The 23,251-nt window shown below is 44.6% G+C and overlaps 1 protein-coding gene across 1 annotated transcript in view; it reads left to right on the top strand.

Moving 5' to 3' along the window:
* Window positions 1-23,251, top strand: part of BICRA (BRD4 interacting chromatin remodeling complex associated protein) — a 117,219-nt gene that overhangs the window by 73,992 nt on the left and 19,976 nt on the right. Inside the window, exons 2-5 of the mRNA XM_065420806.1 lie at window positions 8,891-8,936; window positions 15,955-15,997; window positions 16,728-16,793; window positions 18,863-20,860. Coding sequence (XP_065276878.1) covers window positions 8,896-8,936; window positions 15,955-15,997; window positions 16,728-16,793; window positions 18,863-20,860 — 2,148 coding nt within the window. The 5' untranslated portion in view covers window positions 8,891-8,895. The remainder of the gene's footprint in view (window positions 1-8,890; window positions 8,937-15,954; window positions 15,998-16,727; window positions 16,794-18,862; window positions 20,861-23,251) is intronic.

Below are 23,251 nucleotides of genomic sequence, written 5' to 3'. Positions count from 1 at the left end.
AGGAGCAGTTTCTTTCAGCAATTCCAGCCCGAAAATAAGCATGAAGTATTGGAAATCACTGAAAAGCCAGTTTCCACAGGAGCTGTAAAACCAAGAGGCTTTGGATAAACATTAGAATGTCTAGGTGCTTATCAGTGCCTCCATATGCTTTATGGATCTCCCCACCAGTGTGCTATAAATAGTCACTTTTTAAATTAAGAAGGTAGTACTTGTGGGTACTGTACAGTTTGTTGGCCGCTTTTCCTGTACAGCTAAATGACTGTTCTTGTTGTTAGCTGTGGGGATAAAGGAGCACAGTTTTGTATTGGATCCTATTGTTTTATTTAACTCTTCAGACATGCAGTTCGTTACCTTAGAAATTAAGAGGAAGGTTAGTTTGTATTGCTGACTCTTGGCTTCTGTGAATCTGGATCTCCGTTGATTGTCTCCTTCAACCAAGTCTTTTTGTTTTATGTAGGGAATATCTTTGTGTATGAATCTTCAAAAAATAATGAAAAACTGCTGTTAATATTATGCATTAGTACATTCAGATTTCATGGGACTTGTTCTACAGTCCTAGAAATTGAACTGAGAGCAACATGCAAGAGAATTTGGTCTTTATATTGCATTTCCTATTAGTTTAGCTCTTCCCTCTGCAGCTCTACTTTTTATTTTTAGCATTACAAGGTGACATTTATGGCCAGGAAATGCCAAACCTTTCTGGTATATGCCCATCACAAATTCAAGTGTGTCAACAAAGGAGGGTGGGAATATTTTTCTATCTGTAGTGTTCCCCTTAACATCCCAAAATACCAAGGGTTGTAGTAAATTCTCCATCATTCGGAGTCTTTACATCAAGATTGGATGTCTTTCTTAGAAGTGAAGGTGTGCTTCAACAAGTTGATGGGCTAGATGGAAGAATCATTGGGTAAAACCTACAGCCTGCATCATGAAGTGAGGTAGGGAGTACATGATCCTAATGGTATCTTCTGGCCTTATAATCTATGATTCTTAGCAATATGATGGCCATCAGCAACAACAATGCAAAGCTAATAAGAGTTATAATGCTCCTTCTCTATGCGTTCGGAAAGATAAATGCCAGTAGGACCTTTTGAAATGTTGTAGAGACAAGATATGTAAATGTCCTACAGAAACCTCTACTCAATTATAAATAAGACAGTCACTGTAATCAGTTATGTTTACGCTCTCAAGCTACATGTATTGCCTAAACTAGGACACAGTCTTGCTGTTGTCACATTCATCCTCCAGTCCCTTAACTCCACTTGGAGTTGTTCACCTACATGTATTGCTTTTATCTTTACGGAGACCTAAAAGGACTTTTCTTTTTAAGTTTGCTTTTTGTTTCTCTGTGTTTTTGACCTTAGAAATATCAGAAATGTAAAGTCTAGTTTTCTAGTGTTTTTGTAGGAGGATTTCCTGAGAATAGAGGGTGTCTTGGGGACGTTTGTGAGCTCAGTCGCATTAACTTAAGGCATTGTTGACTGTCTGTCTCTTTATTTCTCCAAAATATTTAATCAGTCAATGAAGGTAAATACATGTTAACAAAAATAAACAAAGTGGCTTAAATAGCATTGCTTCCCTTCTCAACTGCTCAACTTTTACATTCTCTTAACCTCTTTTGGTGTCATAATTTCATTAAATCTCTAGTCACTGTAGATTGTACCAGGACCTAGATTTTTCATGTAAAACGCAAACTGTGAAGCAAAACTTGTCAAGCCTTCTTTCTGCATTATCAAGAAGCAAACAAAGTTGTTGTTGTTGTTTTTTAATTCCTCTGCAAGTCACCTTTAACTGAGATTGTAAACTCTCCTCCAAGCTGATGGGTAGGCCCCAATACAGCAACGAAAATTGTGCATGCAACCATCCATGCAGAGCCCCATTGACTTTCATGGGGTTCCATGCAAGCACAAGGGAGTGCTGCTGAGATTCTCATTGTGGGTTGGGGTCCTCACGTTAATCTGTAAAGTATTATGCATGAACATAAGAATGGCCATACAGGGTAAGACCAATGGTCCATCTAGCCCAGTATCCTATCTTCAGACAATGGCCAATGCCAGATGCTTCAAAGGGAGTGAACAGAATAGGGCAGTTATCGAGTTATCCATCTCCTGTCATCCAGTCCCAGCATCTGGCAGTCAGAGGCTTAGGGACACCCAGAGCATTGGATTGCATCCCTGACCATCTTGGCTAATAGCCGTTGACGGACCTATCGTCCATGAACTTATCTAATTCTTTTTTGAACTCTGTTATAGTTTTGGCCTTCACAACATCCCCAGGCAATGAATTCCACAGGCTGACTGTGCATTGGGTGAAGAAATACTTCCTCCTGTTTGTATTAAACCTGCTGCCTATTCATTTCATTGAGTGACCCCTGGTTCTTGTGTTACGTGAAGGGGAAAATAACACTTTTTCTCCACACCATTCATGATTTTATAGACCTCTATCATATATCCCCTTAGTCATCTCTATTCCAAGATGAACAATCCCAGTCTTTTTAATGCCTTTTCACATGGAAGCTGTTCCATGCCCTTATGTTGTTTTTTTGGTTTTTTTTTTGCCCTTTTCTGTACCTTTTTCCATTTCTAATATCTCTTTTTTGAAATGGGGTGACGAGAGCTGCATGCAGCATTCAAGGTGTGGACATACCAGGGATTTATATAGTGGCATTATGATATTTACTACCTTATTATCTATCCCTTTCCTAGTGGTTCCTAGTTTTTTTGTTGTGGTGGTGTTTTTTTGTTTGTTTGTTTGTTTGTTTTTTGACTGCCGCTGCATAGTTCTCTGAAAACAAGTGCTCAAACTATAAATAGTGCCACAAACTATCCATGTTTGTGGCACTATTTAAATAATAACTTAGAGGGGTGAGTGTGGGGAAGAAGCACTTAGGCCAAAACAAAACCACTTTGCCTTTATTTTCCTGTATCCCTTTGGCTAATGGTTAAGCTTGAATAAGAGCGTTTTGTTCCCTCAATCATCTCTTTTTCACTCCAGCTTCTCCTGCTCCTACTACAGTGACCTCATAATCTGGTGGTTATGCCACCATCTACTCCTCTTGTGGGGAAAAAAAAGGGATGACATAAATTCAGCATAGTGACTAATGAAAATAATGGCTGTTGTCAACTCTCATATGATTTTATCACAAGTCTTGTGATATTTGATGTGTTTCATAAAACCCTAGCTCCTGGAGTCAAGTGACATGAGAATCTCAGCTTTTTTAAAATAAACATATGGACCTCCTGGTTGTGGAGAAAAGCTTATAAACATGACCTCTAAAGGTCTGAAAATCAGAAGGTAAATCAAATTAACTCAAACTGTATTATGAGATTTAAAAAATAATGATTTTTAAGTAGTCTCATGATTTTTAGGGGTCCTCCTGCCTTGTGAATTTAGGCTGCTTGGGATTGGAACTACTGGGAGATCTATGAGCACATCTACACTTGAGTTGGGAGGTGTGATTCCCAGTTCACGTGGATGTACCTGTACTAGCTTTGTTCAGGCTAGCACGCTTACATCTGTGCAAACTGGGAATCACACCTTCCAGCTCAAATATAGGCGTCTAGTCAGAAAAGGGGTTAAAGGTCAGTTAGCTCATATAGTAGGTTTAATCTACCCAGTCATAGTGGCAATTATGGAGTCTCTGAGTCCTCCAAATTATGAAAACAACAAGGAGTCTGGTGGCACCTTAAAGACTAACAGATTTATTTGGGCATAAGCTTTCGTGGGTAAAAACCTCACTTCTTCAGATGCATAGAGTGAAAGTTACAGATGCAGGCATTATATACTGACACATGGAGAGCAGGGAGTTACTTCACAAGTGGAGAACCAGTGTTGACAGGGCCAATTCAATCAGGGTGGATGTAGTCCACTCCCAATAATAGATGAGGAGGTGTGAACATGTTCTCAGTGGAAAGCAGTGGCAGTTTTACTTAAGCCTGTGTTTTCCAGTGAATTTGCATTTAAAACAGACAAAGCTTTAGTGAAGTCCTTTTTTGTTATACTTAAAATTATTTTGGGGTACAAGGGTGAGAAAAGAAACAATATTTTCATTCATAAAACCCTTAAATGCTTATAAAACTGCTTTGCACTAGAATGACAGAGCAGAATGAAATTGTTAGACTTTTTAATTGGATAATAATCCGTGGTTGTGGTTATATACATTTTTAAAAGATTCTCCTCCTCCTTTCCATCCCTCCCGGTATAAGGTATAATCATGATGGTTTTATTTGTACACCAAATCAGTCAGTGTTTTGCAGACCTCTTGCAGTATAACACAATACAATTTTGTTTTGTATACTGTCTTTCCCACAAGCAGGATCATCAGAATGCTTTAGAGAACTAAAAATATAATTAGAATTAAATAATGGCATGGGGAGGAGGAGGAAACTATGATGTAACAGCAGTAGAGAAGAGTTATGCTTTCTGGTGAAATTTTAAATGAGATAGTGAATTTAATAGGTAAAGAGCTACAGGAAGGTTGCCAAGGAGAAGAAGGTTCTTGCACCCAGAACGGCAGAGATTTGGTGAAGAAACAGAGGAGTCCAGTGCTAGTTGGTTGGACGAGTGTTGAGAGAGGCATGGTTTGTCTGATAATTTGCTCCAGACTAACAAAGAGTTTTTTAAATCAAAGGCAATTTTGAACGGTGTCTTGAAATGAACAGGAGAAAATGTCTTTGCATGTTGTGTGTTTGAGAAGGCAGCAATGTTAATCTGTACGTTCTGGAGAACTGCGACTTTGCAATTGCTTTTTCCATACCATTCCAGTAAGGTGAAAGGAGATGAAGGCTTGCGTGATGGAGTCAAGGCCATGTTATAACTTCCCAAATGCTATTTGTTAAACCAACAAAGTGTGCTCTCCACTTTGAGATGAATGGGCAAAAATGATGAGTGGTGACTTAGTCATGTCAGTCACAATCACTGTGTGCTGTTGTCTGGATATCTCCATGCAAAGACCATTCTAAATCAATGCTTTCGTGCTTTCTTCTTTCCTTAAAATTAAGCAACCCCAGCAGTCCATTGTTCATGAGCAATCCTAATAAGAACAAAACAGCATGTTTTGAAAGGGAAAATTATTTGTTAATGGCCCAAATTTGATACCCTTATTCATGTTGAGTAGCAGCTTATTCTATGAATAGTTCCATCGAAATCACGAGAAGATCCTTACTCCTTTAGCTGTCCTTAATATGAGTAATGTTATCAGAGTATGCCTCTCAGGAAATATTTCTTCTTCAAACTTCCACTGGATTCTAATAAACAGTGAAGAGGGGAGAATTTAAAAAAAAAATTGGAAAATTATCCCATGCGGGTCCTTTTGAAATAGAAAAAGATTCTGCCTTCGGTATAGGACTTTAACACTTTCTTTCAGAATGAAGAAAGGTATGTTTCTTCTTCAAGTGCTGGTCCTATGTGTATTCCATTGTGGATACGCATGCACTCCACATGCCTGGAGCCAGAGGGTTTTGAAAGCAGTGTCTATTGGTACGCAATGAGCCCTGGCTGACTGCATTCCTCCGACCAAGTTGATAAAGGGCAGGGCGGACCGACTGCATCTCCTGTTCCTTCTACCCACCGCATGGTCTCAGTCAGAACCTGCAATGTCCGAAGCTTCAGCTTTCTTCTTTATCAGTGAAAATATATTTAGATATCTAAATCATTTTTATATTCTAGAGTTTTAAAATTTTTATCTGATATTTTTAGTGAGTTTTTTAGTTATTTAGTCTACCTGACCTGGGGAGCACCCCCTTCCCCATACCGTGTTTGGGTACTGGACTATGTCCAGGACTCTGGGGTTCAAAATCTGTGCTTTCTGCCGGTAATCCTTCTCAGTCACTGATGACCACCAACTCTACTTATACTGCTGTGGGGAAGTCCACATCATGGCAAGGTGCAATATCTGCTGTTCATTCCCAGCTGTACCTGGAAAGGACAGGAACTTGCCTTAGGAAGCACCTTATGAAAAAGACCATGAGGCCACAATTGTAGAATCATAGAATATCAGGGTTGGAAGGGACCTCAGGAGGTCATCTAGTCCAACCCCCTGCTCAAAGCAGGACCAATCCCCAACTAAATCATCCCAGCCAGGACTTTGTCAAGCCTGACCTTAAAAACCTCTAAGGAAGGAGATTCCACCACCTCCCTAGGGAACCCATTCCAGTGCTTCACCACCCTCCTAGTGAAATAGTGTTTCCTAATATCCAACCTAGACCTCCCCCACTGCAACTTGAGACCATTGCTCCTTGTTCTGTCATCTGGTACCACTGAGAACAGTCTAGATCCATCCTCTTTGGAACCCCCTTTCAGGTAGTTGAAAGCAGCTATCAAATCCCCCCTCATTCTTCTCTTCTGCTGACTAAATAATCCCTCAGCCTCTCCTCATAAGTCATGTGCTCCAGACCCCTAATCATTTTTGTTGCCCTCCGCTGTACTCTTTCCAATTTTTCCACATCCTCCTCGTAGTGTGGGTCCCAAAACTGGACACAGTACTCCAGATGAGGCCTCACCAATGTTGAATAGAGGGGAATGATCATGTCCCGCGATCTGCTGGCAATGCCCCTACTTATACAGCCCAAAATGCCATTAGCCTTCTTTGCAACAAGGGCACACTGTTGACTCATATCCAGGCCAGGGACCCCACCCCCAGTTTGTCAGCCTGACTCAGCAAAGAGTGCGCTTCCTGCCATGAGGTCCAAATCAGGAGCAAAGGAATCTACCTTTAGCATGAGGCTAAATCTTCCTTCAAATCCACTTTAAAGAAGTTGGCTCCAGCCCTGCCTAAATCGAGCACTAGCTCAGCCCAAGAGAACTTAATACGTCCGAAGTGGCAGAGGCATGATAAGAGAGCCCACAAGTCTAGGGCTCCATTGGCACTGGGTCAGGCTGTGGAGGTACCAGTGCCTCTGGTACCTCCCAAGCACAAACCCCGGGGTCCTCCACCCCAACAAAGACTGATCACCAAGAGTATCAGTCACCAGTGATTCAGTCTTTGCCTTCAACGGCTGTGGCACAGACTGTCCCTACTGCAGTTTTCTCTTATATGGCATCTTATTGCCAAGGGAGCCACAATGTAGCCTTTATTTAATGCCATTCATGTTTAAAAACAAAACAAAACAAAACAAAAAACCCCTTGAATTAAAGTGTTTTCACAGCAGGAAACTGACTTCTGGCAATGTGATTTTATATGGAACTAATGTGTGCTGAGGACTACTCATTAACATTAATAGAAGTGGCATGTACATCTGAAGGGGTCAATAATATGGTCTTCAGTGTTATGTGTACTGTATTGTAGCTGAGTGTTATGTGTACTGTATTGTAGCTGAGTGTCACCATTGGAGAGTTAATGGTTTTCTAGCAGTTGTCTAGCTGCAGCTGACAAACCAGCTTTAAGCCCCTTGAAGACAAGACAGCTCATTTGTTTCTGTATGGAGAGCTGTGCACACCCCATCCTGTGCACCTGCCTCTCTTCTTCCCCCTTTCACCGACCCTGGGAATGTCCAGATGCATCCTGCACCTAGTGTTTTTTGAGAGGTGGCCCCCTGGTGTCTAGAGCTAGTTAAAATGTGATAGCACATATTGGCTGTAAGTCACGTGAATCCCTTTTAAGAACTTCTTGCCGACGATCAAACCATGACTGCAATGTCAGCTGGGATGATTCTTCCCCCTGCACCCTCAACCCAGTCAGGTCTGAGGCAAAAGAGACTTGTGATTTAATATGCAAAACAAATGGCCAGAACACGGGGTGCAAAAACCAGAGGGAAGGGTGTTTTATCCCTGTGGTGCAGAACTAATCTCTTAAACACAGCGAAGTAATTCTAGTTACTTCTGTAGCAAATGTCAGCAAGATGGGTCTGTATATTCAATCTGAAGAGCTGAGTTCTAATTTGGTTAACGTCTTATCATGGGTTTCACTTAATAGTGAATCAGTTGGATTTATTTGGCCCTATCTGTTCAGAAGAGGCCCAGATGAGGTATGGGGTTTATTGTGGGGGATAAATTTGGAAACAAACACTTGAATTCATGCTGCCAGCTGATAGCAAAGGACTGATTTTCATAAGGAGTGTGTGTGTGTGTGTGTGTGTGTGTGTGTGTGTGTGTGTGTGTGTGTGTGTGTGTGTGTGTGTGTGTGTGTGTGTGTGTGTGTGTGTGTGTGTGTGTGTGTGTGTGTGTGTGTGTGTGTGTGAGAGAGAGAGAGAGAGAGAATAAGTACAGGAATTGGCCTGCTAGATGGACTGGAAATAGAGCTGGAGTCTTTCACTTGTAGGTCACCATTTCAAATCCAGCCTATATCCGTAGTGACTCAAAGTTATTGATGGCTCTTCAGTATCCAGTGGACCAAGTATTCACATCAAAAAACCTGCAATCATAAATTGGCACTAGCTGTTTGCTCCTCCCTAGTCTCAGCAGGGAAGCTACAGATTGAATGGAGGCTGATACACACATTCCCCATAAGTATGTTAGAGGCTTGGGATATGTTGGTGAAGGCAGCATGCGGGCCTGCAATTTGACTTGTCACTGTCACTCTTTGGAGAAATAGGGGACTTCAAACTTCAGGGGCTGGCAGTCTGGCTCTTTTAACCAGCACCAAATTACACAGCAACATCAATAATAAGAATGGAATGTGTTAACACGTTCATTTATGCTCTAAGGTGCTGAAGCCCAAAGACCTTTGAGCACCTAAGCAATGATCTAACTAACAGATTACTCATCTGACATAACAGGATAAATTGAGGTGTATATTATATTGGGTCTGTATGTGAAAGAAAGACCTTTTGAATTGCAAAATGTTGTGTTGGAGGGTGGGGATGGGAAGGCAGAAGTTAATAAGTACAGTTTGTGCTGTATGGCACAGCTGTATTTTTCTAATTTTAATGCAGTCTCTCTCCCCTCTTTTCAGTTGACATGGATGATGAAGATGGCCGGTGCTTGTTAGATGTAATTTGGTAAGTAGTACCACCTATTGAAACAGACCCCATGCTAATTTATCATCTTCTATACTATTCTAGGGTATTGGGTGGGGTGGGGGGAGGGTGTTAAAGATTTGAGATTCTATGTTTGGAGTTAAGAGCATTTCCATGGAATTCATTTTTGCACTCATTCTCAATCAGTTGCCTCCATGCTTTTTTCCATGCAGTTCTCTCTGCATGGTTCAACTTCCCTGAACTCCTCTTAAAGGTCCCTACACTGCCCACTTTCAAGGCCCCTCCTAATGCCCACCTCTGCCATGATTTCCATAGTGAATCTTGTTACTCCCCTTCCCTGATCTCTGTCTGTCTTAGGCCTGGTCTACACTACGAGTTTAGGTCGACTTTAGCTGCGTTAAGTCGACTTAAGCCTGGACACGTTTACACGACGAAGCCCTTTCTTTCGACTTAAAGGGCCCTTTAAACCGGTTTCTTTACACCACCTCGACGAGGGGATTAGCGATAAAATCGGCCTTATGGGGGTCGGAATTGGGTAGTGAGGACGGAATTCGACATTAGTGGCCTCCGGGAGCTATCCCACAGTGCTTCATTGTGACCGCTCTGGACAGCACTCTCATCTCAGATGCACTGGCCAGGTAGACAGGAAAAGCCCCGCGAACGTTTGAATTTCATTTCCTGTTTGCTCAGCGTGGAGAGCACAGGTGACCATGCAGAGCTCATCAGCACAGGTAACCGTGATGGAGTCCCAGTCCCAGTCTCAGGATCGCAAAAGAGCTCCAGCCTGGACCGAACGGGAGGTACGGGATCTGATCGCCATCTGGGGAGATGAAGCAGTGCTGGCCGAACTCCGAAACAGTAAAAGAAATGGCAAAACATTAGAAAAGATCTCCAAGGCCATGAAGGACAGAGGCCATAACAGGGACGCACAGCAGTGCCGCGTGAAAATTAAGGAGCTAAGGCAAGCCTACCACAAAGCCAGAGACGCAAACGGAAGGTCCGGGGCTGAGCCGCAAACATGCCGCTACTACGAGGAGCTGCATGCCATTCTAGGGGGTGCAGCCACCAGTAGCCCAAGCGTGTGCTATCAGTCCCTCTCTGGAGACAGGGAAGCGGGTTCGGCGGACGAGGAAGATGAGGATGGAGAGAACATCATAGATAGCTCACAGCAGCAAGGAAGCGGAGAAACCAGTTTCCCCAACAGCCAGGATATGTTTGTCACCCTGGACCTGGAACCAGTAACCCCCGAACTCACCCAAGACCCTGTGGGCACACAGGGGACCTCTGGTGAGTGTACCTTTGTAAATATTACACATGGTTTAAAAACAAGCGTGTTTAATGATTAATGATTAATTTGCCCTGGCAATCGCGGCCAGTACAGCTACTGGAAAAGTCTGTTAACGTGTATGGGGATGGAGCGGAAATCCTCCAGGGACATCTCCAGAAAGCTCTCCTTCATGTACTCCCAAAGCCTTTGCAAAAGGTTTCTGGGGAGGACTGCCTTATCCCGTCCGCCATGGTAGGACACTTTACCACGCCAGGCCAGTAGCACGTAGTCTGGAATCATTGCATAACAAAGCATGGCAGCGTATGGTCCCGGTGTTTGCTGGCATGCAGACAACATCCATTCCTTATCGCTCTTTGTTATCCTCAGGAGAGTGATATCATTCACGGTCACCTGGTTGAAATGGGGCGATTTTATTAAGGGGATATTCAGAAGTGCCCCTTCCTGCTCTGCTGAACAGAAATATTCCCCGCTGTTAACCACGCGGTGGGGGGGAGGGGTGAAGTGACCAACCCAGAGAATTGGGTGTGTGGGGGAGGGGAGTTAGTTGGGTTTGTGCTGCATGTTAAACCTGAAACCTCAGCCCCTCCTTTTACATTGCAAACCCATTTTAAATGGCCAACCCAACGGGTGCTTGGTATGGTTAATGAGAGCAGTACTGTTTTAAACCATCCCCACTTGTTAACAAGGTTAAAAAAGCCAAAAGACTGTGTCGTACCATGGCTGCCTGCAAGCTGAAATCTGTGGCCTGGCACTGCGTGAGTGATCTCTCACACCAAACCGGCAGGCCCTCAATATAAGAGGAAAAATGCGACCTTGCAACGAAAGCACATGTGCTGTGTGATGTGAACAGCAAAATCTAACGTGAAAGAGTGTACCCATTGTTCTCTAAAATGTATCTTTTTTAAACAACTCTCCCTTCTCCTCCAACAGCTGCAAATGTTTCACCTTCACAGAGGCTAGTGAATATTCGAAGAAGGAAGCGAAGGACGCGTGACGAAATGTTCACTGAACTACAGACTGCCTCCCACGCTGACAGAGCACAGCAGAATGCGTGGAGGCAGTCAATGACTGATTTTAGAAAAGCCCAATATGAGCGAGAGGAGAGGTGGCGAGCTGAATCGCTGGCTGAAGAGCAGAGGGTGCGTGCTGAAACGCGGGCTGAAGAGGAGAAGTGGCGTCAGCTTGTACTCAGAAAGCAAGAGTCGATGCTCCGGCTGCTGGAGCATCAAACTGATATGCTCCTGCGTATGGTTGAGCTGCAGGAAAGGCAGCAGGAGCAGAGACCGCCGCTACAGCCCCTCTGTAACCAACAGCAGGAGCAGAGACCGCCGCTACAGCCCCTCTGTAACCAACAGCAGGAGCAGAGACCGCCGCTACAGCCCCTCTGTAACCACCAGCCCTCCTCCCCAAGTCCCATTGCCTCCTCACCCAGACGCCCAAGAACACGGTGGGGGGGCCTCCGGCCACCCAATCACTCCACCCTAGATGATTTCCACAGCAATAAGTTTTAAAGTTTTAAAGTGCAGTGTGTCCTTTTCCTTCCCTCCTCCCCCACCCATCCCGGGCTACCTTTGCAATTATCCCCCTAGTTGTGTGCTCAATTAATAAAGAATGCATGAATGTGAAGTAACAATGACTTTATTGCCTCTGCAAGTGGTGCTTGAAGAGGGGAGGGGAGGGGAGGTTGGGGTGCTTGGTTTACAGGGTAGTAGAGTTAACCGGGTGCGTGGGGGGGGGGCTGCGATTTCATCAAGGAGAAACAAACAGAAGTTTCACACCATATCCTGCCCAGTCACAAAACTAGTTTTCAAAGCCTCTCTGATGCGCACCGCGCCCTGCTGTGCTGCTCTAACCGACCTGGTGTCTGGCTGCGCGTAATCAGCGGCCAGGCGATTTGCCTCTACCTCCCACCCCGCCATAAATGTCTCCCCCTTACTCTCACAGATATTGTGGAGCGCACAGCAAGTAGCAATAACAATGGGGATATTCTTTTCGCTGAGGTCACAGCGAGTCAGTAAGCTGCGCCAGCGCGCTTTTAAACGCCCAAATGCACATTCCACCACCATTCGGCACTTGCTCAGCCTGTAGTTGAACAGGTCCTGACTCCTGTCCAGGCTGCCTGTGTATGGCTTCATGAGCCATGGCATTAAGGGGTAGGCTGGGTCCCCAAGGATCACGATAGGCATTTCAACATCCCCAATGGTTATTTTCTGGTCCGGGAAGAAAGTCCCTTCCTCCAGCTTTCGAAACAGAAGAGAGTGCCTGAAGACGCGAGCATCATGTACCCTTCCCGGCCAGCCCACGTTGATGTCGGTGAAACGTCCCTTGTGATCCACCAGGGCTTGCAGCAGCATTGAAAAGTACCCCTTGCGGTTTATGTACTCGGTGGCTTGGTGCGCCGGTGCCAAGATAGGGATATGGGTTCCGTCTATCGCCCCACCACAGTTTGGGAATCCCATTGCAGCAAAGCCATCCACTATGTCCTGCACGTTTCCCAGAGTCACTACCCTTGATATCACCAGGCCTCTCATTGCCCTGGCAACTTGGATCACAGCAGCCCCCACAGTAGATTTGCCCACTCCAAATTGATTCCCGACTGACCGGTAGCTGTCTGGCGTTGCAAGCTTCCACAGGGCTATTGCCACTCGCTTCTCAACTGTGAGGGCTGCTCTCATCTTGGTATTCTGGCGCTTCAGGGCAGGGGAAAGCAAGTCACAAAGTTCCATGAAAGTGCCCTTACGCATGCGAAAGTTTCGCAGCCACTGGGAATCGTCCCAGACCTGCAACACGATGCGGTCCCACCAGTCTGTGCTTGTTTCCCGGGCCCAGAATCGGCGTTCCATGGCATGAACCTGCCCCAGTAACACCATGATTTCCACATTGCTGGGGCCTGTGCCTTGTGAGAGGTCCATGTCAATTTCCTCATCACTATCGTCGCCGCGCTGCAATCGCCTCCTCCTCCTCAGCTGGTCCTCCTGGTTTTGCTTTGGCATGTCCAGGCTCTGCATATACTCCAGGACAATGCGCGTGGTGTTCATAGTGCTCATAATTGCCGCGGTGATCTGAGCGGGCTCCATGATCCCAGTGCTAGCTATGGCGTCTGGTCTGAAAAAAGGCGCGAAACTAGTATCTAAAGACCAGGGGAAGAAGGGAGGGAGGGAGGGAGGGGCGGGCGACTGACGACATGGCGTACAGGTACAGGGAATTAAAATCAAGAAAGGTGGCTGTGCATCAGGGAGAAATACAAACAACTGTCACACAGAATGCCCCCCCCCCCCCAGAGATTGAACTCCTAAGCCTGGGTTTAGCGGGCCGTTGATTTGACGGAGGGAGGGGGGAAGGAAATGAATAAAACACAAATCTATTTTTTACATCTTAAGACGACAGTGCAGCATGACTGATAGCCCTCGGCATTTTCTGGGTGCTTGGCAGCCAATACTTGGCAGCAAATAGTATACTACGACTGGTAACCATCATTGTCCAACGAGGACGGTTAAAGGCAAGGGGTTGCTGCTGTGTAGCAATGTAGCCCCACGTGTGCCAGCCACATGTCTGCCAGCACCCAGATCGCCCTCGGCCTTTTCTGGGTGCTTAGCAGACAATACTTGGCAGCAAATAGTATACTACGACTGGTAACCATCATTGTCCAACGAGGACGGTTAAAGGCAAGGGGTTGCTGCTGTACAGTAGCCAGAAGGCTCGGTAAAGGCGCTCAGGCTACAATAATCTATGAGCATTTCAGGCAACCTCTAAATTTACTTGCTTTCAGACCTGAGGAAAGCTCTTCTTTCAGATCTGCTGAGCACCCAGATTGCCCTCGGCCTCTTCTGGATGCTCAGCAGACAATACTGACAGGACGGTTACCAGTCGTAATAAACTATCTACTGCCAAAAGGCAAGGGGCTGGTGCAATGCAGCCCTACGGCTGCCAGCCCCACAGCTACCAGCATCCCGAGCGCCGATGAAGGCTACTACTCATGCTGCACCGTCTACCGCCAAAAGGCAGTAATCTGCTGCTGCTGTTTAGCAATGCAGTCACACGTTTGCCGGCACCCGGAAGACATATGGTGACGGTGAGCTGAGCTGAGCGGGCTCCATGCTTGGCGTGGTATGTTGTCTGCACAGGTAACCCAGGTAAAAAGGCGCGAATCTATTGTCTGCCGTTGCTGTGACGGCGGGGGAGGTGCGTGACGCAATGTACCCAGAACCCCCCGCGGCACTGCTTTGCATCATTCGGGCATTGCGATCTCAACCCATAATTCCAATGGGCGCCGGAGACTCCGGGAACTGTGGGATAGGTACCCATAGGTACCCATAGTGCAATGCGCCGGAAGTCGACGCTAGCCTCGGTACTGTGGACGCGGTCCGCCGACTTCATGCACTTAGAGCATTTTATGTGGGGACACACACAGTCGGCTGCATAAAACCGGCTTCTATAAATCCGGCTTCTATAAATCCGACCTAATTTTGTAGTGTAGACAAGCCCTTAGATTGTGAACTCTTTGGGGCAGGGACTAGCCCTTCTTTGCTGTGCTGAAAGAGACTACCCACGTTGTAGACTCTCCTGCAAACAAACAAACAAACAAATAATAATTAATAATTTTATGTGAAAATTTGATAGCAACCATTAAAACTGCAGTAAGTTTTTGGCTGAACCAGCTCTGATTTTCTTGTTTGAAACTTTTGTGGTTTCATGTTTTGTTGCACTTATTTTTGTTTGTTTGTTTAGGTTTAATTAAGAACATTTTGCACAGCTGATTTTTATAGGGAAATAGACATTAACAGTAGATTAACTCTGCACATTCTGTTTTTCATTTGTTCCATTTAATGCATATGTGGATAAATCTATCTTATTTCTGTAGTGTTTTGCCAATAACTATAGCGTCTAGGCACTACACACGCTTAAAAATGTACAGCTATAGTCCGTCTCACAGCACTGTTGCAAAGTGCTTGTTGAGAGAAGTGCCTGGTAAAAGCTGTCATCAGCACTAGCTAGCTAGTAGCCTGAGGTTAACTCCGAACAGTTAATGTTTTGACAAACTACTTGTTAACCACAATGTAGGCTAGTTTTCCAAAAGGGATTATTGCGATTATAAAACTGTTGTCAATGACTTGGTAAGTAGGACCCTGCAGAACTAACAGGGGAGGGGGAATAAGAGCATGTTAGTGACAGGAGGCTAACAAGAAAAATCACCATTTACAATCAGTAAATGTATGTAATCAGTATATTTATGTAGTATAAAAATAGAGCATAAAGCTGTGTACGTTATTGGTCATTTAGTCTTAGATGGTTGAAATCTTGTATCAAATTTAAATTTGTAAAAATGTTCTAGGGTACAGGACCTAATTGTTTTTATTCAAAATGCATCCACATTAATTCTGTCCACGAGGGTGATAGAGCAGCCAAATGGCTCCCAGGTCCATATTGACACATTTCATGCACCAAAATGCAATATTTTTCATGATAGAACCTCATGGCTTTTATGTGCTCCTGACAGGACAGTGTATATAAGGAGTTACTGGCCTCTGCAGAAGCAATATTAACTGACTGCTGGCCACACTAGTGCTGCTGAGGAATGACTGTCAAAAAAATAACAGCGATCCCCTAGTAGTAAACTGATATTTCCACCAGTCAGAATGCAAGTGGATGCCCAGTTATGTGAATATATTCATTAGGGACATGTATTTCTTTCCTGATTAAAATTTGGGTCGTACATTCTCTCTTTAAACAATTTCATATGTTGTTTTGCAGTGATCCTCAGGCTTTGAATGATTTTTTACATGGATCTGAAAAGGTGAGTAGTGGTTTTTACTTGTTTTGTTAATCAAAATATTAAAATTTAAACATTTTTGACAGTGAAGTTTAAATTAAAGGGGAAAAAACCCTAACTTGAATGTCTTTTTTTTTTTTTCTTTCTGTCTTTTTTTTTTTTTAGGGGGAAGGGATTGAGTAGCCCAGGGGGTTGGTAATAGGTTCTGGAATTTTTCGTCTCTAAGGACCCAATCCTGCAAGCTGCTCCATGCAGAGCCACATTGAAGTCATTAGAGCTGTACATGCACAATCGTCTGCACAGAACAGTTTACAAGAATGGGGCCCAACCTAGTCACCTATGTTGCTAGCGATCATAAATCCCTATCTTCTAGTTATTGTTTGCTGACCTGAGCAAAATAAGTTTGTTGTCTATCTCCTAGTAGGCAAGTGTCTACCTTACAATATCTGCCGCTACGGTTGGTACTTGTTTGCCCCTTCAGCAGAGAAGCCAAGTATTGAATGAGCCCCAGAGAAAGAACTACCTTCCCACCTCTAGATTTGGGGCTGTCCACATCAAATTTGAGGCATGTTGGCAGGGGGGCAGTGCATGTGAAGGAAGCTTGCCCAACTGCTACCAATGGTGTACCAGCTCTGTGGCTAGGGAGAGCATTCCTCTGTCTCCAGTGACTGCCAGTCAGCACCATCCACAGTGTCAGCACTAAATTCAGTTTAATTCTATTTAAATAAAGTCAATATAATATTTTTAATTGCAGATTGACAGTGATGATCTCCTGGACAACACAGGAGATGCAGCCAGTGCCTTCTTTGAGGGTACTGGGGTATGTATTTATAATGTTTTGGGGTTTTTTTTAATTGTTACTTGGTAAATTCATTTTAGAAACCTGTCTTTTGTTGTTTCACAAGTTTGTTTTTAATAAATCTGTTTTCCAGTGTGAGTAGATTGCACAGGATGCATGGATTAGTCCCCAAAATCTTAAAGAAAAGTTGGGGCAGGGAAGAACAAATGGGTTCAGTGTGTGCCCCATATGTGTGGGGGAGGGGGAAATGAGTTTATACGCACACATCTCTCTCTGTCTGTGTTTGTTTTTCTATAAACTTGGGGAAACTTTGAGGACAGAGAATACAGAGGAGTGAAAAAAGGAAGTATGATAAAACCACTATCCTTTAAAGATTGTGGGGAAAATGGGGCTGAATGTTACAAAGAAATTGTAAAGAACATGTAGCACCTTCTTAGTTCTTTCTTCTAACGTAGGGTTGGAGTTGGGAGTGCTCAGTTTTGTTTACAGACAGGGTAAAGTTGAAGCAGGAGGATATGACCCTGGAAAGCCTCACTTGATTATTTTGCACAAATCTGATTGGAAACATGGGCAGTATTTTTTATTTCCCACCAAGTGTGCTGTTTGTACTTGCAATATAATAGAGAGTGTAGTGACTTTTTTTATCCTTTCCTGACTACATTGAGCTTGTTTTTATTTATGAAAAGCCATTTATTAAAGCTTCTGATGCTTTATGGTACTTGTTGGAAAGCAAAGAAGCTTTTCCAAGAATTTGGATTTAAATGTTAGATTCTAATTTCAGGTAGATCCAAAAACAAATGGAACCAAAATTGCCTCACACAAAACATTGACATGATAAGGCCAATAGTGCCCACTGTGTGCTAGGCACTTTTCAAACACACAAGGACAGTCCCTGCTCTGAGGAGCTTACCCTCTAGGGCAGGGGTTCTCAAACTGCGGGTCAGGACCCCTCGGGGTCGCGAGTTTATTACATGGGGGGTCGCGAGCTGCCAGCCTCCAGCCCAAACCCCGCTTCGCCTCCAGCATTTATAATGGTGTTAAATATATAAACAAGTGTTTTTAATTTATAAAGGGGGTCGCAATCGGAGGCTTGCTATGTGAAAGGGGTCACCAGTACAAAAGTTTGAGAACCACTGCTCTAAGGTCAGCCAGTGTATGGAGGTATATGTCTGAGCTCATTTGAATGTCAGTGGCAAGAAACGATTTTTCTAGTTTTGGAATATGGAAATCTCAGTTTTAGTTCCAACAACAATTTTATTCTACTTTTTAGTTAATTGATTAATTCAAAGGCATTATATTTTCCAAACTCTGTTGCTATCACCTCGCTTTCTTATGTTTATGCGCTAGAGAAGTCTAGTGCAGTGGTTCGCAAACTTGTTCCGCCGCTTGTGCAGGGAAAGCCCCTGGTGGGCCAGGCTGGTTTGTTTACCTGCCGCGTCCGCAGGTTCGGCCGATCGCGGCTCCCAGTGGCCACGGTTCGCTGCTCCAGGCCAATGGGAGCTGCTGGAAGCGGCGCGGGCCAAGGGACGTACTGACCGCCGCTTCCAGCAGCTCCCATTGGCCTGGAGCAGCGAACCGCAGCCACTGGGAGCAGCGATGGGCCGAACCTGCGGACTCGGCAGGTAAACAGCCCGGCCCGGCCTGCCAGGGGCTTTCTCTGCACAAGCGGCGGAACAAGTTTGGGAACCACTGGGTCTAGTGGCTAAAGTAAAGGAACTGCGAGTTTGCTCGCTTGGGTTCTGTTACCAGCTCTTCCACTGACTCACGATGTGACTTTATGCAAGGCCCTTAATCCCTGTGCCTCGGGTTCCCTTTAATAACATCATGCATTTATTTAGCACTTTATGGGGACGGCAAGATGGTTTACAAATGTACTTAGCAAATTGATACACAAACTTTACATTGGGATCACTTTGCCCAACACTGAGATGCAGTCAACTCTAGGGTGGATCACAAAAGCATTTTAACAACTCCCAGTAAGGGTGCACAACCATTTAGCACAGAAAGATTAAAAATCCTGTTTCATGGGTTTGAATTAAATGCTTTTTCTCTCCCTCCCCCCCCCTGCCCCCCCAATTTAAACCTTTTAGCTGCATGTACAAGAATCCTCTGGCAACCATCTGAACACTGAACAGAATCAGAACACAACAAGCGTTGACCTAGACTTTTTAGAAGATGACATCCTGGGGTCACCATCTGGTGGTGGGGCGAATCTTCAGAACTCAGACCAGCCCTGTGACATTCTCCAGCAGAGCCTGCAAGAGGCTAACATTACAGAACAGACGCTGGAGGCAGAGGCAGAACTGGACCTGGGGTCTTTCCAGCTCCCTACACTTCAGCCAGTGGTTCAGACTGCCTCTGACGGCACGCCGCAGATTTTCTCCAGTGGGGCTGACCTAATTGGGTTGCAGCAGCCTGCAGTCCTGACACATCAAGCACTGGTGCAGCAGTCAGTGGGAGCAGACGTTGTTAATAAGGCCATCAGTGTTCAGCCTTTTCTTCAGCAGGTTGGCTTGGGGAATGTTACCATACAGCCAATTTCCAACCTTCAGGGCTTGCCTAATGGAAGCCCAAGTGGGACATTGGGAATTGGGCCGATTCAAGTAGTTGGGCAACAGGTGATGGCTATTAACCAGTCAGCTCAGCAGATCATTGCAAAACAAGTTCAGCCCTCCCAAGTGGCCACCATGCCTGTTGGCAGTTACATCACCCAGTCAGCACCTGAGCAACAGCAGGTCACCCTCGCTTCTACGGGGGTGTCTCCACAGAACGCTGGCCTTGTCATCCAGAAAAACCTGCCCTCCGTGGCCACTACCACGCTGAATGGAAACTCCATGTTTGGGAACGTATCTGCCACCCCAGGCTCCCAACCTCTCACAGTCACATCGAACTTAAGCAGCCCATTGGTGCAGGCCCAGAACGTGATTATCCACCGAACACCCACGCCAATTCAGCCCAAACCTGCAGGGGTCCTGCAACAAAAGCTGTACCAGATCACCCCCAAGCCATTTGGTCCCAATAATACCACCCTGACCATCCAGAACGAGGCTGCCCTGCAACAGCAGAAGGCCCAACAGAACCTGACTTTTATGGCGGGCAAACCAGGACAGAATGTGGTGCTGTCTGGATTCCCGCAAGGGCTGCCTGCCAACATGTTCAAACAACCTCCACCGCAGCAGCAAGCCCTCAGCAAGCCCATGAGCGTCCACTTGCTAAACCAAGGCAGCAGTATTGTCATCCCCGCGCAGCATGTTCCTCAGGCCATGTTACAGGGTCAGAACCAGTTCCTTCTTCCTGGGCAGTTAGCAGGTGCCTCTGCTGTTCAGATACCCCAGCAGCTCTCAGCCTTGCAGGCTAACATGGGAGGACAGATCCTAACAACTTCACACCCCAGTGGCCAAGCCCACATCATAACTAGCCAAGGGCCTGGTGGACAGCTGATAACCAATCAGGCCTTGCCTGCCCAAATCCTCACCAATCAGAACATAGCTAGCCAGCTGAATCTGGGGCAGGTGCTTACATCGCAGAATGCGCATGGCACTGCTCACATTCTTTCTGCACCTATTCAGCTGCAGCCTGGTCAGGTGGGTCAGCCAACTTTGTTCCAGATGCCTGTCTCTCTAGCTGGCAGCTTGACCACTCAGAGTCAGCCCTCTGTTGCAGCCTCATTGGCCAGTGGTGCCATCAGTCAGACTGGGCAGACCGTTATCCAAGGTGTCACTCTGCCTAATCAAGTTGCTATGCTAAATTCCACTGAGAACCTCAACCAAGCTGTGAGCATTCAGGCATCTGCCACCACCAGCAGTCAGAGTCCCGGCCTCATTCAGCCACAGCCCGCTTCTGGCACTAGCCTGCTGCCAAGCAGTGACCAGTCCTCTATACTGACCGTCCAGACTGCATCCCAGCCTCCAGCTCCATCTCCGCTTCAGTTGAATGTGCAGCAGCAGCCTCCTCAGCAGCCAGCACAGATACCTGTGACTTCCCAGCCCAGCCCGAACTTGGCATCCAGTCCAGAGAAGATCATCTTGGGCCAGACAGCTGCTGGAACGGTCATAAACCAAGATTCCATGCAGATGTTTCTGCAACAGGCAAGTGAAATATTTTAATGATCACATTAGCGGTATTGCTAGTTGGCTCACTTATTTTATCTATTGTGAGGAAGGCAAAGGAGAGTTACAGGATTCAGGCTACATAATCTAATCTTTCCTCATAGACTGGACACTCTACAAATGCTGTAGTATAGCACTAATTATTTTTTAAAATGAAGTTTCAAAGTTGATGGGTTATCCCATCATAAGACTACTCACTTAGTATGTGTGTTTTAATTTAAAACTGCTAGAAGAACTGGGTGGTCTCAGGGGTTTGGTAATGAGTATGTAGCCTTTTACCTACTTTGAATCTAACTTAGGTTTGTAGTATCTGGCAGCTATTGTCATCTGCTGTCCATTCGATCACTTCTGTGGAATGAGTAGGTGGGTTAGTGGTACTTGCATCCAGATCACAAAAGCTACCATCATGGCTGGCAGTCACAGAAGAGAAGCCGATAAATAAACATGCCATGTTGACTGAGTTCCCATGGCTCCCCTAGATTGTCTCTGCTGAGGCGCATTAGTGAGGGGAGTCTTGTACAGCCACTGCCTGTGTGCTTCTGTTTGTGGATAAGAGTTCAGTGTCCAGGCTTGCCAGTTCAGTATCTTCCACTATCACAAGTGTTGATGCAGTCACTGTGTACACTGTTAAGGAGTGCAGACACAAAGCAGCTATGGCTCACCTCATCTGTTTATATAATATCAGATTAAATAAGGCTTTTCACTTCTTTTGGGGATCAGTTTAAACCATTGTATTTTTATTCTTATTCTTTAATTTAAAAAAAGATGAAGGCTTGATCCAAAGCCTGTTGAAGTCACTAAATTGCATTAGAGAGAAGATAGGAGTTTAGTCTTTTTTTTTTTTTTTTTATTTTTTTTATTCCTCTTAAATATTACCTAAGAGTAGTATTATCAATTTACCATAACATTCTCACACATGCCTTTCTCCAAAAGACAATGGGCCAGATTTACCTCTGACAGGAATGGACACAATACTACTGACATCATTTGAGCTGTGCCTCCCCATATTAGGGTAAAATTTGTCCCAATGTCACTAAGATCCTCTGGCAAGTTACGAGATACAGAACTAGGGTCATCTGTGAATTTTCTTTGTTTTTATATTCCTCTAAATATACTTGCTTCACCAATATGATACAGTAACTGCATAATCCACTTAAAGTGGTCACTGTCAGCTAAGTTGGGCCCCAGATGTAGTGGTAGTTTAAAAAAGGGGGGGGGGTTGGGGGGAAAGGGGTGTTACATAACCTATTATGAATAGAAAGTTTTTTATCTTTTTTAATTCAATTAAAGTTGTTTAAATTAAAAGACCGTCTCCTGCAGTTGGAACACAGCAACATCTTAAAAGCAATAATGATACTAATCATACATACCTACCTCATAGAGGTGGGGATTCATTAGTTAATATATGTAAAGCAAGTAGAAGTGCAGAGAGTTAGCAATCATAATTGGTTTCACGTTGGGGTTTACAGAACATGACTAATAATATTTAAATTACCTCTTATATAATGCTCCACATTTTAAAATCACTGTAGAAAAATTTAATTAATTACCTGTTACAACACTCCTATGAGGTAGTTGAGAAAGTAATATTAGTCCCATTTTACAGATGGTGAATGTGAGATAAAGAGGTTAAATGACTTTCCCAAGGCTGCAGAGCCTAGTTTAGAACTCTGCCTCGGGGAGTAGAAACTGATAGTGAAACTAATCAGTCTCATTTCATTGTCCAAGTGCAAAAAGTAAACAAACAGCATCAGTGATGGTGAACAGTAAAGGGAAGCTTGAAGTGATTTGATTTTTTTTTTTTTTTTTTTTTTGGATGTTGCTAGTAACACAGGTGAGGACATTTCATTTTAAACATAAGGCCTTGATCTTGACAGTAACCCTTTAACACTAAAATTTACTACCATATTCACTGTTTATTACTATATACAAGAAAAGAAATGTACAAATGTTAAAGTAACTTGAGGAGGGAAGTGTCACAGAGATCCTAAAAAATTCACAAAAGCTGTGATCTTCAGAGACAAAAATGAACCCTAGCCTACTCTCGTCTTGCTGGGTATTGGGAGGGGGAGGGGGGGGGGACTCACTTATCTAAACCATAAATGACTTTCTATGAATCCTGCATGTACTGCACTATCTCAGCACAAGAGTAGTGAATGGCATTAAGAATGGGAATTTCAGACATGGTTCCCAAAGTCTTGACTTGGTGGTTTTTTGTTTTTATTTGCAGTTTGATATCACATCAAATTCTGCTACTGTGTAAAGCTACCATCCAGTAGGAATGTTCCCTGCATTTCACATTAGGTCTCTCGGTAGGGCATAAATTGTTGCTTTGCTACAGTTTACTCCTGAGGGCATTCTGCGCCAAAA

The sequence above is a fragment of the Emys orbicularis genome, chromosome 21 (genome assembly GCF_028017835.1).
Source record: "Emys orbicularis isolate rEmyOrb1 chromosome 21, rEmyOrb1.hap1, whole genome shotgun sequence".
NCBI lineage: Eukaryota > Metazoa > Chordata > Testudines > Emydidae > Emys > Emys orbicularis.
Note: the sequence above shows the minus strand (reverse complement) of the source record. Positions and strands in the feature narration are given on the sequence as shown.